Genomic DNA, 17,167 nt, shown 5'->3' with positions numbered 1-17,167 from the left:
TAACTCATTTTCCAGCACAACCATACAATTTCAATCATTACATAGATTTAAGGCTTACCAAACTCAACCCCAAGCATGAACGTATTACCTATTCGTCATGAGCTCAAGGTACTTACCGATCCGCTGTCCATACTCACTCGATGGAGACACACCCTCCATATAATTGTTCGATCGGAGATATTTATATATATATATAGAGTATGCACATACAATGCTTAATACTCGATTTCGCACACTTAGTGCCATGCGATTTAAGCCCGCACACATAGTGCCATGCCCTTGAGCTCGCACACTTAGTGCCATATATTTCCAGCATGCACACTTAGTGCCATATATTTCCAGCACGCACACTTAGTGCCAATCTCATCACCGCATACACACGTATGTTCAAGACACTTAGTGCCGAAAGCAAACTTTCTACACATTTCACTATTTCTTTTACATTCAACAATTGTCATCACTCCATACACATACATTTTCATTTATATATATATATCATCCCATTAAACACAATTGCATAAATTTTACAATCATTTAAGCAATATCAAATACGTGCTTAATGACTTACCTCGTGTTGGGTAAAATAGTTCCAAGTCGGCTACTCGATGACCTTCGTCTTTCCCTTGCTTGATTCTCCTTCTTTAACTCCTTGAGCTTAATCAATAAATCACTAGTTTAACCATCTTGCTAAACATTCATAATTCAACTACACATGCATATGTATGCTTGTATATTCGCAACCATTCTTACTAATCGCCCATTTGGTCGATTATACACCTAACCGAATATGCACCAAAAACTTGATTCAACATTACCTACATACTCACTTTAATGGCGAATATATATATATATGTACAATGTCAACTAACATCTTTTAATCACCTAATTTCATCTCATGAACATTTAATCAAATTTTCCCAATCTAGCATATATTTTCACATCCATTTGTAACATCATGTACAAACACATATACACATATATCAAAACACAAATTTTACCTATCATGCAACAAGCATAAATCGCACTTATGAGCATGCCATGGCGAATACATCCCACACCATCCCCTTTCAATTTTTGGTCATGGTTAAACAAAGAAAACTCCATGTCTTACTCAAGAATGCTAAAAGAAATTTCAAGAGTAGTCAATCCATCATTACATGTATCATCAACAAGCTTCACATTTAGCATGCAATGGCTTTAACACAATATCAACCTTGGCCAAATACCATTTCCATGGCATAACAAGGATTTGAACCATGGGCTAACATGAACATCAAGTTAGCAACTAAAACATGCATGAATCTCATGACACAACCTCAAACATACCTTAATCTTGACACAAGTATGACCAAATCTCCTTCTAGTTCTCTTCTAAACCAAGCATGAAGCAAAAATCCTTCCTTTTTCCCTTAGTATTTTCAGCCAAGATTTTGAGAATGGATGAACAATTTTTTTCCTTTCTTTTCCTCTACTCACGGCAACAAAGGGGGGCATCCATGCTCATTTTTTTTCATTTCTTTATTTTTTCTACATAATCCACTAACTAAACATGTTGGAAACATGTTCCCTTGCCCATATTCTTGTCATGGCGGCCACTCACCTTAGGAAGTGGGTTATTTGACATGCAAGGACAACTATTTTCCCACATGTATTAATAGGCCACCTTACAATTGCCTAGCACATTTCTAAATTTTCTCACATAAGTCCTATTTGATAAAAATTCACTTACTATTAACAAAATCCAAACACGAAATTTTCACACATGCATATATACATATAATGAGCATCAATTATGATGGTTAATTATTATTATGACTCGGTTTGGTGGTCCCGAAACCACTTTCCGACTAGGGTCGATTTAGGGATGTCACAAAACCTCTCTGTTCCCTTTGTTGCACATGGTAGCTAAGTAGCATGTATATTTTAGTTCAAGTTTATTGTAATTGATTGATCTTCGTGAAAAAAGTTTAGACGCGATGCCTATAACTTACGTTAGATGCTTTTTTTTTTTTGCATTCTCTTTTTTGTCCATGAATAAATCATTTAACAAATAAATATTCAGGTCAACTAAAATGAAAGATTTTTCTTCTAATCCATCGATCTTTGTAGTCTATTTTTGGTGACAATGGAGGATTGTCCTAATACCATTCTTTACAAGACTGGTTAGTGCTTCTATTCAATTTCAACCAATAATGTCTTGAATATTGAGAAATTGAGGCTCTTTTCACTTTTGAAAGCACAAATTGACAATGTACATGGATTGGCAACTAGTTTTATTCTTTGTTCAACACAGACATAGAACAAATGGTACAAGCATCTCTAACATATATTATTAGTCTTTGATCCTAATTATCAACAAACATGTAGGGTTTCGCATATCGATTCCTTTTGCTGCTCACCACTCTCAACTTCATGTGATATGCATAGTAATGTCATTATCTTCTAAGCCATAATTGAACCATAGATAGTATTTCAAATGGGAAACTTATTTGGTTACATTGAATGTTTAGTTATGGTAGATTTGCGACAAGATAAATTTAGGTACCAAATTTGTCCAAATGTTATCATTAGTTGGGAGGCAATACCTTGAGATTCTTCAAACCATATGTCTTTTAAATATTTTTCCATTGAAATTTCTAGAATATTCTTAAAATATGAATAAAACTTATCTAACTAAATAAGATTTATCTACCTAAATAAATTTAAAATATATCCCAAAATATATGGGTTTTACATATTTCAACACATGATTGTCGGTTTCATTGAATGGTGACCTATTATAAATTGCAACAGAATACAATAAGGTACCAACTTTGTCAAAATGTTAATACTTGTTGGGACTCAAGGCCACGAGATTCCTCACAACATATGTCTCTAAGGCACTCTTTCTTCAGTTTTCACCATTCAAATTGCCTGTGACTCTTACCAATAACCATAAAGAGTTTGCTTCTATAAATACAAATGCTAATGGATAGCCGGCCACCCTGTGCCAATTGCCAAAGCCATTCCAAGACAGTCAAGTACTTGTAAAAGAAAAAATCACAAATCACAAAAGCAACGGATTTGCACTTGCAGAGAATTGTTAATGCTAAGACGAGTATAAAATGGACACTTTCATTTTCGGAGACAACGACAGTGCTTAAAGGCCACTTTGCTGTTTATGTTGGAGAAGCTGAAAAGAAGAGATTTGTTGTCCCGCTCTTTTTCCTGAAGCATCCTTCATTCCAGAATTTACTGAGTCAAGCTGAAGAATTGTATAGATTTAATCATGCTCTGGGTTCTCCCACTATCCCCTGCGGCGAAGAAGCATTCATTGAACTCACCTGCAATCTGCAAAGCTCATAAGAAGAAATGATATAAAATGTATGAAAATGGCTAACCAAGCAGAGATAGATTCTTTTAGGAAAGCGAGTGTAAATGGTGGATTATTTTCTGCGGTCCCATGCCCGCCCTTGTGTACTTAATCTAACAAATATATAAATGACCACTTAGGAAAAACAAAAAGTCGACTCGTTCTTTTCATGAATTTCGTTTCTGATGGTTAATGTGTGCTGTTTCATTTTATCACTTCACCCTATGCTACTGAATTCAGGGCTGTTGAATACAAATATGTGCCGATACTACGCGTACCTTGTTTGCTGCCATAATTTCTGCTATGATGGCATGTTATTGGTTTGGAAAGTAACAAATGATATTAGAAGCACTTAGACTATACTGATCATCTGAACTTCACGTATATTACATGGATTTGTTGTTAGTGCGGAACCTTAGCGAGGAAAATTTCAAATACACATATAGAACACAAACAATAACTCGAACAGAAAAACGAAGCAATAGGACAAGCTCCAAGGCATGTATCAAGCCAATATCTTCAAGTGTCAATTTGGTGGTTCTGAATAGATCTGGTTGTGCGTAGAGTTACCAGTAGGGCGTACTTTACAAGGATTTGTCCTGCAAGTTGATGCCTGGAACGCTATTAAGCACCATATGATATTAGCATTTGATTGCAGGAAAAAATATAGTATCATTTGATGTGACGGTATATACCAATAATATTCACCATAGATCTATCAAAAATCCTAGGACAAGGTACATATTACATACTACTAGTTAACCTTGGCTTCTTCAACATAGCTTCTATGACAACCATTTATTTCTTGGTTGCTTCCGTGTTAAATTAAAATTTATTTCATGCATCTAGATTTGGAGCATATCTTATTCTCTTTTTCAGCTGTACTTATCCAATTAGTCTAATCCTTTCCAACATTTTCTTGTTCATATTTCCTTTATGTCCGAAGCTTTCTATACTTAAAATCTTGAGTGCCAATTTTCAATATTTAGCCTGTTCTCTATTGGCCATTTTTCCCCCATTATAAGTTTTAGACCAGGCAAGAGTTTTTAATGAAGGAAAATATGCTTGTGATAATGCAGGAGCCTGAGCCCTCATTGTCCTCTTCCAATCTTTTTCCCAGTCATGGATTGTCTATTTTCTAATTTGTAGGGCACACTGTTTTGTCAACAGACAACAGTATGAATTTTTAGCCCTAATATTGATTTGTAAGCATTGGCCATTTGGGGACAATACCATGTGACACCCTCTTGAACAAAGTCCTAACCCCACCAAAATACATGGTAACCATTCAATCTGCAATTCATTAATATCCTATATACATTCTTCCATCTATATATACAACTGCATTATCCACATCACAACCAAGGAATTCTCACATCCTCGTCTACAAGCAAATCTTACCATTCATCTTTTTGAGTCTTCTCCATTATTATTCTTGATAAGTTACTAACAGAAATGGCTATCCGTGTGCCAAGAATTATGCATGCTAAGCGGATTCTTGGTCATTCTAAACTGTTTGCAAATCAAGCAGCCTCGAACTCAACTGTTGAAGCTGATCTCCATGCAGCTGGTATGAAGCAAATGTAGCTGGAAGCTGGCCATGCAAGCTCGTGACAAGCATGCAGCAACCTAGGTTTTGTGTTGCTGTTAGATTTGAACTAATATTTTGTTCATTTTGAAGTCTAGTTTGCTATAAGCTTTTTGATTGATGTAATTTGATGTTGATGGAGTTGTTAACCAGCTTTGTGTTAATGTACAAGTTAAGTTTCTGTTATTTGGAAAGCTTAGTGGAAATAGGTGTATGTTTAGGTAGAAATTTGACTTGTAAGTTTTTTTTTATTTTGATATATGTAATGGAAATCTGCCTATGATAGAGGTATGAAAAAATACAATTCTTTTTTCATCAATACTCTCAACTATTCTTCATGCTTCTTCTTTCTTTGCTTTAGCTCTGTTCTTGTTTTCCTTCCAATTTCTGCTCTTAAAGCTTGAATTGGAAGCATTTTTGCCTTCATTCTTTACCCGGGTATATTACGTTGCTGCTGGTGCTCTGTTTGCAACTCTTACTTTACCCGGTTAAAGTACTCTCAAACTCCAACAATTGGTATCAAGAACTTTCATCTTAGAGGACTGTTGTTGAAAATTAAATGGCTTCATCAGCTTTTCTCCTGCTTTGCACCACCGTCTTTAATGGTGAAGGGTTCCACATATGGCGAGTTAAGATGAGGACTTACCTATGTGCCTTTGATCTATGGGAAGTTGTTAACACGGACATCGAGCCTGCTCCACCGAGGCCAACCCCACTGTGGCTCGATTCGTCAAGATGCGATGAGAGGACTAAAAGGCACAAGGCCATGTCTCGTATTGAATCTGTGTTTGATGTGATCTTCACCAGATCATGACTGTGAGACCTCAAGCGTGCTTGGGACAAGCTTAAGGAGGAGTTCCAAGGCTTTGAAAGAACTAGGCAAAGCAGCAGCTTCTAAATCGAGAAGGATTTTGAGAATCAAAATGAAAGAAGAGGAAACTATCAAACAATATTCGACAGATAAATGTTGTAAAGCGAGATAAGGCTCCTTGGTGAGAAGTTTGATAAAGTAAGGATAGTTGAGAAGGTTCTCTCTACTTTACCAGAGAGATATGAGGCAAAGATATCCTCCTTAGAGGACTCGAGAGACTTGACAAGGATCTCCCTGACTGAGCTTATCAATGCTCTTTATGCTCAGGAACAGAGAAGAACCAGCAGGATCGATGAGCACCAAGAGGGTGCATTTCAGGCCAAGAGCAAGCCTAGCTCGAGTAATGCTGCCTACAAAGGCAAGAAAAACTGGAGGGATAAATCCAAAGCTGATGCCTCAAAAAAATGGGACAGACCATGCAGACACTGCAAAAGGCCCGGTCATCCAGAGGCCAGATGCTGGTTCAGACCAGATGCCATATGTCAACATTGCAAGAAGAAGGGCCATGTTGAAAGAGTCTGCAATGAAAAAGGCAGACCTGGCCAAAACCAACCTCAACACAAGAATGAAGAGGCTCGAGTAGCTGAATAAGGCAGTGACAGTGAAGAACAAGTGTTTCCAGTCTCATGTTTAGCTGCAAAATGCAAGGTTAAAAAGGGATGGCTCCTTGACATTGGCTGCACCAACCACATGTCACCAGATGCAACTATTTTCAAAACTCTAGATAGAAGCTGTAAGACTAGAGTAAAAATTGGAGATGGACACTGTATTCAGGCAGAAGGCATAGGTGATGTGATAATATGCACTCCATCAGGTAACAAACTAATCCCAAATGTACTGTTTGTACCTGAAATTAATAGAAATTTGTTGAGCATAGCTCAGTTGCTGGAAAAAGGATATACTGTGGTCTTTAAAGGAAATGAGTGCCAAATCAGTGACCAAAAAGGGTCCATACTTATGACAGTCACCATGAGTGACAAATGTTTTGAAGTTGATTGGTCAGGTGACTCACACACAGCCCATACAGCTTCAACTAAAAATACCAAGCTTTGGCATCAAAGACTTGGTCATGCCAACTTTAAGTCTATGGCTCGGATGGTCAGTAAGGAAATGGTTGAAAACTTCACCAAGACAGTTCAAAATGAAGATGTTTGTGAAGTCTGTCAGATGGGAAAGCAAGCTAGGCTTCCATTTCCTACAAACACCACCTGGAGAGCATCAAGCAAGCTGGAACTAGTGCACACTGATGTTTGTGGCCCCATGAGAACTGAGTCACTTAGTGGCAACAGGTACTTTATTCTCTTCATTGATGATTTTACCAGATACTGCTGGGTTTATTTTTTGAAGCATAAGTCTGAGGTTGCTCAAGTGTTTATGAAGTTCAAAGCTGCAGTAGAAACAGAAGTAGGCTGCAAGATAAAGACCATTAGGTCAGATAATGGAATTGAATACACTTCAGCTTAGTTCCAAGCTTTGTGCAAAGACGCTGGCATCAAACACCAGCTAACCAATGTCTACACACCCCAACAAAATGGGGTTAGTGAAAGAAAAAACAGGAGCTTGATGGATATGGCCAAATGTTTATTGTTTGAGAAGAATTTGCCCAAGACCATGTGGGCTGAAGCTGTCAACACTGCTGTCTACATTCAGAATAGGCTTCCAACCAAAGCACTTGCTCACAAGACACCTTTTGAAGCCTGGTTCGGGTTCAAGTCATCATTGGCTCATATGAAAGTCTTTGGTTGCCTATGTTACAGCCAAGTACCAGCTGTTAAGAGGGACAAGTTGTCCAAAAGGGCTGTTCCTGGTATTTTAACCGGGTATAGTATGGTAAAAAAGGGTTATAGGATCCTGGATCCTTTAACCAACAAAATCCAAGTAAGCAGAGATGTAGTGTTTGATGAGAAGGCTTGCTGGAATTGGGACAAGAATGAACCTGAAGCTGTCTCTGAAGAACTTGTGGTTGATCAAACAGAGTCAGAAGAAAATAGTCATGATATGGACTTTGATGATGTGCTAATCAGAGGTACCAGATCCTTGGCTGAAATTTATGAGAGGACACATATAGCCTTAGTAGAGCCAACCTGTTTTGAAGAGGCTGTGAAGCATGAAGGCTGGAAACAGGCAATGGAAGATGAAATTGCCATGATCGAGAAGAACCAGACTTGGAAGCTGGTTGAGAAGCCTGCTAACTGGAAGATTATTAGAGTAAAATGGGTCTACAAGGCCAAGCAGAATGCTAATGGAAGTCTGAATAAACTGAAGGCTAGACTTGTGGTAAAAGGATTTAGTCAAAAATATGGACTGGATTACTTTGAAACATATGCTCCTGTTGCCAGATTGGATACGATTAGGCTGATTGTTGGATTGGCTGCTCATATGCAGTGGAATGTCTATCAACTAGATGTGAAATCGGCCTTTCTAAATGGAATCCTTGAAGAGGAAATTTATGTCGAACAACCAGAGGGATTTGAAGTACCTGGCAAGGAAGACTTGGTTTACAAACTAAGAAAGGCCTTATATGGCCTAAAACAAGCACTCAGAGCATGGTATGCTAGAATTGACTCTTATCTGCTCAGTTTGAAGTTCGAGAGAAGTGCTAGTGAGCCAACGTTGTATGTCAAGAAGAATAAAACTGAAACTCAGCTTGTGGTGTCATTGTATGTTGATGACCTATTGGTGACTGGAGGAGATGAAGTTGATTTGGTAGAATTTAAGACAAAGATGAAGCAAATGTTCGAAATGACTGACCTGGGGCTAATGACATACTTCCTAGGAATGGAAGTAAGCTAGACACAAGAAGGCATCTTCTTGAAACAGGAATCATTTGCCTTGAAGGTGTTGACAAAGTTTTCAATGCTGAACTGCAAGCCAACTCCTACACCTGTTGTAACTGGGTTGAAACTATCAAGCCATGAGGGTCATGAAGAAGTCTGTGAAACTACCTACAGAAGCTTAATTTGTTGTCTTCTATACTTGACTGCAACGAGACCAGACATCATGTTTGCTGTAAGTCTACTTTCTAGATTCATGCACTGCTGCAATGTACAACATTTTCAAGCTGCAAAACGAGTACTGAGATACATTAAAGGTACTCTAAATCATGGTCTCTTGTTTAGCAAGGCTGCAGAACTTAGATTGAAAGGCTACACAGATAGTGACTGGGCTGGTTCTAAAGACGATATGAAGAGCACATCAGGGTATGCTTTCACTTTGGGGTCAGGAATGGTATGTTGGAGTTCCAAAAAACAGTCTCTGGTGGCTCAATCGACTGCTGAGGCCAAGTATGTAGCTGCTGCTAGTGCAGTAAACCAAGCTATTTGGCTGAGGAAAATATTAGCTGATTTGAACTTATCTCAAGTAGAAGAAACAGAGATACTTTGTGACAACAAATCTGCTGTTGCAATTGCAAAGAACCCTGTCTTCCATGGTAGAACTAAGCACTTTGACATAAAGCTGCATGTGATAAGGGAGATGGAGCAAGCTTGTGAAATAAAGCTGGTTCATTGCAATTCGGAGGATCAAATTGCTGATATCTTGACCAAGGGTCTCGGTGTGTCGAGATTTAACAAGTTAAGAAAGCTCATGGGAGTTTGCAGCATGGAGCTCAAGGAGGAGTGTTGAAGCTGATCTCTATGCAGTTGGTATGAAGCAAATGTAGCTGGAAGCTGGCCATGCAAGCTCGTGACAAGCATGCAGCAACCTAGGTTTTGTGTTGCTGTTAGATTTGAACTAATATTTTGTTCATTTTGAAGTCTAGTTTGCTATAAGCTTTTTGATTGATGTAATTTGATGTTGATGGAGTTGTTAACCAGCTTTGTGTTAATGTACAAGTTAAGTTTTTGTTATTTGGAAAGCTTAGTGGAAGTAGGTGTATGTTTAGGTAGAAATTTGACTTGTAAGTTTTTTTTTTTTATTTTGATATATGTAATGGCAATCTGCCTATGATGGAGGTATGAAAAAATACAATTCTTTTTTCATCAATACTCTCAACTATTCTTCATGCTCCTTCTTTCTTTGCTTTAGCTCTGTTCTTGTTTTCCTTCCAATTTCTGCTCTTAAAGCTTGAACTAGAAGCATTTTTGCATTCATTCTTTACCGGGGTATATTACGTTGCTGTTGGTGCTCTGTTTGCAACTCTTACTTTACCCGGTTAAAGTACTCTCAAACTCCAACATCAACGGATGTTCCCAAAGGATACATTGCAGTGTATGTTGGGGAGAGCCAAAAGAAGAGATTTATAGTTCCAATCTCATTCTTGAATCGGTCTTTTCAGAAGTTGTTAAGCATAGCTGAGGAAGAATTTGGATTCAATCATTCAATGGGTGGTCTCACAATTCCTTCCATAGAAGAGGTTTTTGTTGATCTAACATCAAGCTTGCATTAGTAGCCAACTGATAAAAGAAATTTAATCAGCTGATACAATTTTTGACCATTGATGTACATCCTTCTATTCATTTGGTAGGAAGAGATGATTCAAATGTATACTCTTCTGAGAAACTATTTTAATACAAAGTACAGCGGTTCTATTCTCAAAATTTCCTCTTGTTAAATACATTGTTCAGTTCATATTGCTCCTTTACAACACTAGTTGTCGTGTCTGATGAACATGTAGCTATTAGTAGCTCACCTGAAAACATCAAAATCTCGTTCCAACCCAAGCCTGCAATCCTCCTCGCTTTCCTATGGAAAGTAACCATAAATATTTTTCCCAGGAAAATAGGTTAGTTGAAACTTGAAAGAAGGAAAATCATCAGGAATGGATTTGGATTAAATTTGGGTTAAAATGAACCAGGCGTCAGTCTTCTTATGCCAAAGGGTTTAGTACAAACTATGAAGGTTAGTTTTGTTTGGTATGATGGGTAAACTTTTAGGAACTGCCTGTGAAGATATTGGAGGTAAAGTATGGTCCATCCGTTGCAGGGCTTGTTGCAGTGCTGGCCACATAATGAGTCTTTGCCCTTACCATATTGATTGCTCAATGCTGCCACAATGGCAACTGACGAAGTCAAAGTTTGTGGAAATGGCCTTTCAAAACGGAGTTGGCTGCCAATCTTTTTTTTTTCCTTTTGTTTGTCTGCAAATCAATTTGATCACTGAACTTCAAGCGTCAATATGGTGGTTCTAGATAGGTCTAGTTGTGACGAGAGCTACCAGTACAAGCTACAAGGGGGTACTTCACGTGTACTTCACAAGGCTTTGTCCTGCAAATGCCAACTGATATTACAATTTCATTGCAGGGAAAAGGATCTTTTTAATCAAGTCCGAAGCATATTCTATCCAAGTTCAAAGAGCTTCTCATATGTTTATTGATATAACTTCTCGCTTGGATACACCATAAGAGAAGCCAACATATACTCTCTCTTTTTATACTAGGAACACCAAATGTACATATACGTTTTCCTCTTTCTTCTGGCCTTTTTGAAGCGGGATTTTTATTTTTTATTTGTCACAAATGAGTGGAATAGGAATTCTCAAATATTGGCATTTGAAGTCATTAAATCAATCATCGAGAGTCTCTCGATGGAAAACTCAAATAGCTTAAAAGAAAATCATTTTCAGTTGTTATGGTAAAGAAAATTCAGACTATTCCATAGCAAAACAAATGGAAGAGACAATTGTTTTCAGTCTCTAGATTGCCTGTATTCACATTTTAGATCAGATATGGGGTGAGATTAAAACAGGAAAAACCCCCATCTGTGCAAAAACATATGATTATCCGATGAAAGAAAAGACATGACTCGTATTACTGGCGACCTATATTATTCTTTCTTTCATATTCAGTTTCTGTTCCCACACTCCAGTTCTGCTAATCCTACAATTAAGCCTTTTGACAATCCGATCAATTTACTTAGCATTTCATTTCTCATACTAGTAAGCCTTCTGAGAGAAAAAACCCTCTCACAGTAGCAATACATCAATGGTACGGCTTTACAGGCTGAAACGAATGAAATTTGAACTCTTTGGCTTTCGTTTATCCCAGAAACTACAAAAGTTAGGATTTAGATTCTAGTTTTAGGACAAACGCAACGCAGCAGTACTTCTGTACTTGAATGGTTTGATTAACATAATAGGTTCTCTCATAATAAATGCAGCATAAGTTGGGTGCTGGTTATTATCTATTGGTAAAGCCCTTGCGCTCAATCCAGCCAATCAATTATAGAGCCCAGCACATTAAAAGTAAGGGTCTTTTTAGTCAGTTCAAAAAAAAAAAAAGGGGCCTGTTTTAGTCATTTTGTAATGCATTAGGCATGAATGTTATGACTTGCGAAAACCTGCCCAATGCCCTGCAAACCAGACCCTGTAATGCTGGCAAAAGAACAAGCCTACTGCGCATAATAATGGGGCAAACCTGAAGACAATGAGAAGAAGGTAACTTTGAAAATCTAAATTCACTATTAAACTATTTCTCTTTTTTTTTTATAATAAAAAATCTCTTTTTCAATTTAAGATTAATCTTGTTTGGACTAAAATGATATTAAGTAAAGCTGTTTCAATAATGATAACTTTAAAAACTTTGACCACACCAACTGCTGAGAAAAATCCACTCTACTTCTTTTAACCTTTTGGTTACCTACTTCTCAAATCACCAAAATAAATACCACCCAAGAAGCCAAAAATCTGTCTTTGGTCATTTCAAAGCAATTCCTTTAGAACTCTGTTTTCGGATTGCTCCGTTTCAGCTATATGAGTAGTCTTTAACTGAATTTTTGGAGTTAGAATTTCTCATAATTTCAAATTTCAAGTTTTACCCATTGGTTTAGTAATCCAGATGATGTTACCTACAAAACCAAATTTAATATTTCAAACTGAATGCACTGTTAAACTAAGTTTTGAAGTTATATTACTACAGCAAAAAAACAGAGTTTTTTGAGGATTTTAAAAAGCCGTTATTAGGACATTGTGAAAAAAAAGTGTAGAAGCAGAATAATTGATCGTGTTGCATTAGAAATAACTTATACTGGTTAAAATTTGTTTTATATTGTAAATAAAGTCATCTAACAGTCAGCAAGATAACTGTTAACGTCTCCAAGACCAGAATTCTTGGTACCTGTGATTTCTTGTTAGCATGAAACATTGAAATCTACCTTCCATATGTTTTGGTTTGCTTATGGTGCCAACGCTGAGTAGTGTACTAGGCTTTGTTCTTTGATCAAACCCATGCTTATAATGCTAAAACAATTCTGGGATTCAACTTCCACCCATGCATTTTCTTGTGCCTTGCTTTCTGATAGAACTGTTCTGTTCTCATATTTTTTTACTGCCCCTTATATCACTCGGTTTGGTTGAGTATCAAACCTAGCATCTGGCACTACATAGGATGATTTTCATATCTATAGAATGTGAATCATCAATACTGTTTACTTTTTCAGCATCCACAGTCATAGTTTGTTTGTTTTCTGAAAACTCTTTCACCGACATCTTTTCCAAAATGGATTGTTTCATTATTACTCGGATGTGAAGGAATTCAAATATTTTCGACATTTTAATTATACTTGTAGGTGCAAGCTCATATAGCTAAGTCCAGATGATAGACTAGCGCGATTGACGGACAGAATCAACAGTTGAAAATCTTCTTGTGATCAGTGAATCTATTGCAGTTCTGGAAATTTTGATATCAAATTGGTTATGGGGCAAAGGCACATAATGGCATAGTAATGTTACTGTGATAAGTGTTTTCTAGATTTTGCAGAATTTTGGCCCTTTCATTTTTTTTTTAGCTCTGTACTAATAAGGAATGCAAAAAAGTATAGTTAGGCTATTTCTTTCTTTAAAGGAAAGTGTGGAGTGCGTCCCGTATTTTCAGATAAACAGAGTCAACGTTGCTATGTGATAAGTACTAAAGTAACATGTTTTAATCCCATTTTTAATGGGTTTTTTTTATTATTATTCGAGTTAAAATGGTCAATTTTATACTTAAGAGAGCATTTGAAAACAAAATGAGTGAAAATCGAAAAATTAGAGCAAATTTCAAGAGCTACACGGGTTGGACACACGGCCGTGTGAGCCACAAAGGCTACCACATGACCATGTGGCAGATCGTGTGGATTTCACGAATTGCACTGACTAAACAGATAAGTCAACTTGTTTCTTTTCCGAACTTATCACTCATCCGAGTGTGGCGTTCACCTAAAACTATACCTTTGGTTCTTACCTTCCTAGGTAACTGGTCAAGATCCCAACTTATCACCTAGACCACCTTAAGAGTCTTATCAGTCCCGGGCCAGCACCCACTAAAGTGTTGGTTCATTCTTGACCCTTAAGTAATATTTCCATTCTATCCAAGCTATCAAACATTCCTTTTTAATTCTTTGTTAGCCGAACCTATAGCATCATAAACTTTGCCATTTTGAGCCTATCTTTGTTACCTAACTCCATACTTAGCCAAATTCAAACTTACTTCAAAATAAAACAATACTTCTTCGTTTGACAATCGGGCACATAAATGACTCGGACATCTGAACGAGGCCGTGGTCGCATCATTTGGTATCAGAGCTTGCAAAAACAAGAAGTACGAATGTTTGTAGCTATCCTGAAATAGGTTCGTGAAAAAAAAATTCATGTATCAAAAGCATTCTTTTGTATTCAACAAATTGTAATTAAAATTTTTTTCGAAGTTATAAAAAATATATATATTGAAGTGATCATTTGTTACTCGATCTTCAAAAGCTTTCTTATCTACAAATCAGCACCAATCCGCCACACTCCAAGACTAATTTTTTTTTTATTTCATCCAACCTTGCATCTATTCATTATTACCCTTGTAAACCCCCTTAAAACTGACCCCTAGACTAAAGATAAAGTCTAAACGAGTCTTCTACGAAATCACGGGAGGAGAAACGAGTGGAAAAAGGCACAAGTGAAGTGAGAGCATTAGAGAGAATAAAAGCCAATTAAAGAGTGCAAACACGAGTGTGAGTGCCATCTCCTTTCTTTTCGAGTGAACGTGAGGCTTTGTTGTGAGGTTTTATTTTTCTATGTCTAGAAGCCCTGAATGAAACATGGCGGAAGGCGGAGGCCGACAACCAATTAAAAACATAACGCTCAGAGGAAGAGTGCCTGACTTGATGCTCCAGTCCCTTATGCTCGAGATGAAGCGCATGTTCGATCGAAAGCTTGAGCCCATCCAAGAACGACTAGATCAAGTCGAAGAGAGGGCCCAACGGGAGAGAACTCCTCAAAGTCCTAAAAGAAATTGAGGCCTACCAGGGTTCAACCACGAAGATTTATATGACCCTAGTGATGCCGAAACTGAACGAGGGTCAAATCAAAGTGAAAGGCGGAGGGGACAAAGGAACCAAGGCCAAAGAGAGCATGGGCGAGTAGATGATGACCTTAAGAAAATCAAGCTCTCTATTCCACCATTCTAAGGCAAGTCAGATCTGGAGGCTTACCTTGAGTGGGAGAAAAAGATTGAATTGGGATTTGAATGCCACAATTACTCCAAAGCCAAAAAGGTAAAGTTGGCCGCAATTGAGTTTTCAAACTACGCAATGATCTAGTGGGATCAATTAACCATTAGCTGAAGACGGAATGGAGAACAGCTTATCACAACTTGGGCCGAAATGAAGGCGGTGATGCGCCGACGATTTATTCCATCCTACTACCACCGGGAACTATATCAAAAACTCTAAAATCTTATCCAAAGATCGAGAAGTGTTGAAGATTATTATAAGGAGATGGAAATCGCGATGATACATGCAGATGTCCAAGAAGACCGCGGGGTAACTATAGCGCTCTTCCTAGCCGGTCTCAACCGATACATTGCCAATCTCGTGGAGTTACAACATTACGTTAAATTAGTGGACATGGTGCACATGGCCATCAAGGTGGAGAAACAATTGAAGCGCAAAGGTGCTATTCGAGGTTATTCCACCATGAACACATCCAAATGGAACCAAGGCATTAGCAAAAATACTCACCGAGTAGAGGCAAAGAGCCAACGGTGCCAACCAAGACGAATAAGCCCTTAGGTGAAACGAGCAAAGGCAAGGCTAGCTAGAGTTTTCCCAACCGTTCGAGGGACATCAAGTACTTCAAATGCCTCAAGAAGAGGCATATTCTAGTCAATGCCCAAATTGAAGCACTATGGTGGTGCGAGCGAATGGAGAAATCGAATCAGAGGAAGAAGTCGAAAATAATTCTGAAGCCACATCCGACAAGGAGGAAGAATTGGAGCATGCTGCTGATGGCGAACTCCTTGTCGTCAAAAGGAGTCTAAGTCTCCAAAGTGTGGAGAACGAATAGCAAAGGGAAAATATTTTCCACATACGGTGCCGAGTCCAAGGGAAAGTATGTAGCGTGATTATTGACGGTGGAGGTTGCACAAATGTGGCAAGCACTCTCATGGTGGAGAAGTTAGGATTGTCGACCACCAAGCATCCGAGCCCGTATAAACTTCAATGGCTCAATGATGGTGGTGAGTTAAAGGTAACGAAACAGGTACTTGTATCCTTTTCTATTGGAAAATGTTTGGATGAAGTGTTGTGTGATGTTGTGCCAATGCAGGTGGGGCATTTGCTACTTGGATGACCATGGAAATTTGATCAAAGAGTTATCCATGATGGGTATACCAATAGGTATATGTTCAAACATTCGGGAAAAAATGTGACGTTAGCACCAATGACGCCGAAGCAAGTTTACGAGGATCAAATAAAATTGAAAAATTTTGTAGAACAAATGAAAGAAAAAGAACAGAGTGGAAATGTAAAAGAAAAGAAAAATGAGAAAAAAAAGAGGAAAAACAACAAAAGAAAGTGAAAAGAAAATGAGAAAAGAAAAAGATGAGAAAGAAAAAGCATGTGAGAAAGTGAATGTTTTTGCAAAGGTAAGTGATGTACGAAAGGAATTGATGTTGAAGCTATCTGTCCTTGTGCTCATGTATAAGGAAAACTTGTTTAGCACTAACGAATTACCGAGAACCTGTCCTATTCTATTGTGTCTCCTTTTTAGGATTTCCAAGACATATTTCTGGAAGAAACTCCGAGTGGGCAGCTACCCTTTCGTGGAATCGAGCAACAAATCAATTTCGTGCCTAGAGCTGTCATTCTGAACAAACCAGCATATCAGACTAATACCAAAGAGACTAAGAAACTCCAACGGCAAGTCAATGAGCTTATGGAAAAAGGCTACATCTGCGGGAGCCTTAGTCCATGTGCCGTGCTCGTTTTGTTGGTTCCGAAAAAGGACGGAACGTGGTGCATGTGTGTCAATTGCTGAGCTGTGAACAAAATGACCATTAAGTATCGGCATCTAATACCACACTTAGACGACATGCTCGACGAGTTAAGTGGTGCCAAATTATTTTTGAAGATCGGATTTAGAAGCAGGTACCATTAGATTTGCATGCGATAAG

At 38.0% G+C, this 17,167-nt stretch overlaps 1 protein-coding gene and 1 long non-coding RNA gene across 2 annotated transcripts; both read left to right on the top strand.

Annotated features, from left to right (window-relative positions):
- The first annotated feature begins 4,807 nt into the window (after nucleotides 1-4,807).
- LOC108469402 (auxin-responsive protein SAUR21-like) lies at nucleotides 4,808-10,198 on the top strand. Its single transcript, XM_017770290.1, has 3 exons — nucleotides 4,808-4,866; nucleotides 9,358-9,364; nucleotides 9,971-10,198. The coding sequence occupies exons 1-3, from the start codon at nucleotides 4,808-4,810 to the stop codon at nucleotides 10,196-10,198; spliced, it is 294 nt and encodes a 97-aa protein (XP_017625779.1).
- Nucleotides 10,199-11,959: 1,761 nt separating this feature from the next.
- On the top strand, nucleotides 11,960-13,698 carry LOC128286975 (uncharacterized). The gene is made up of 2 exons (XR_008277674.1): nucleotides 11,960-12,183; nucleotides 13,314-13,698. It is a non-coding gene; the product is annotated as an uncharacterized LOC128286975 (long non-coding RNA).
- Nucleotides 13,699-17,167: the final 3,469 nt, after the last annotated feature.

Source organism: Gossypium arboreum, chromosome 13 (assembly GCF_025698485.1).
Source record: "Gossypium arboreum isolate Shixiya-1 chromosome 13, ASM2569848v2, whole genome shotgun sequence".
NCBI classification, from domain to species: Eukaryota; Viridiplantae; Streptophyta; class Magnoliopsida; order Malvales; family Malvaceae; genus Gossypium; species Gossypium arboreum.
The sequence above is the reverse complement of the archived record's forward strand: the minus strand, read 5'-3'. Positions and strand labels throughout refer to the sequence as shown.

Coding starts and splice junctions, on each gene's coding strand:
- LOC108469402 (XM_017770290.1), top strand. CDS start 4,808: ATGGCTATCCGTGTGCCAAGAATTATGCATGCTAAGCGGATTCTTGGT.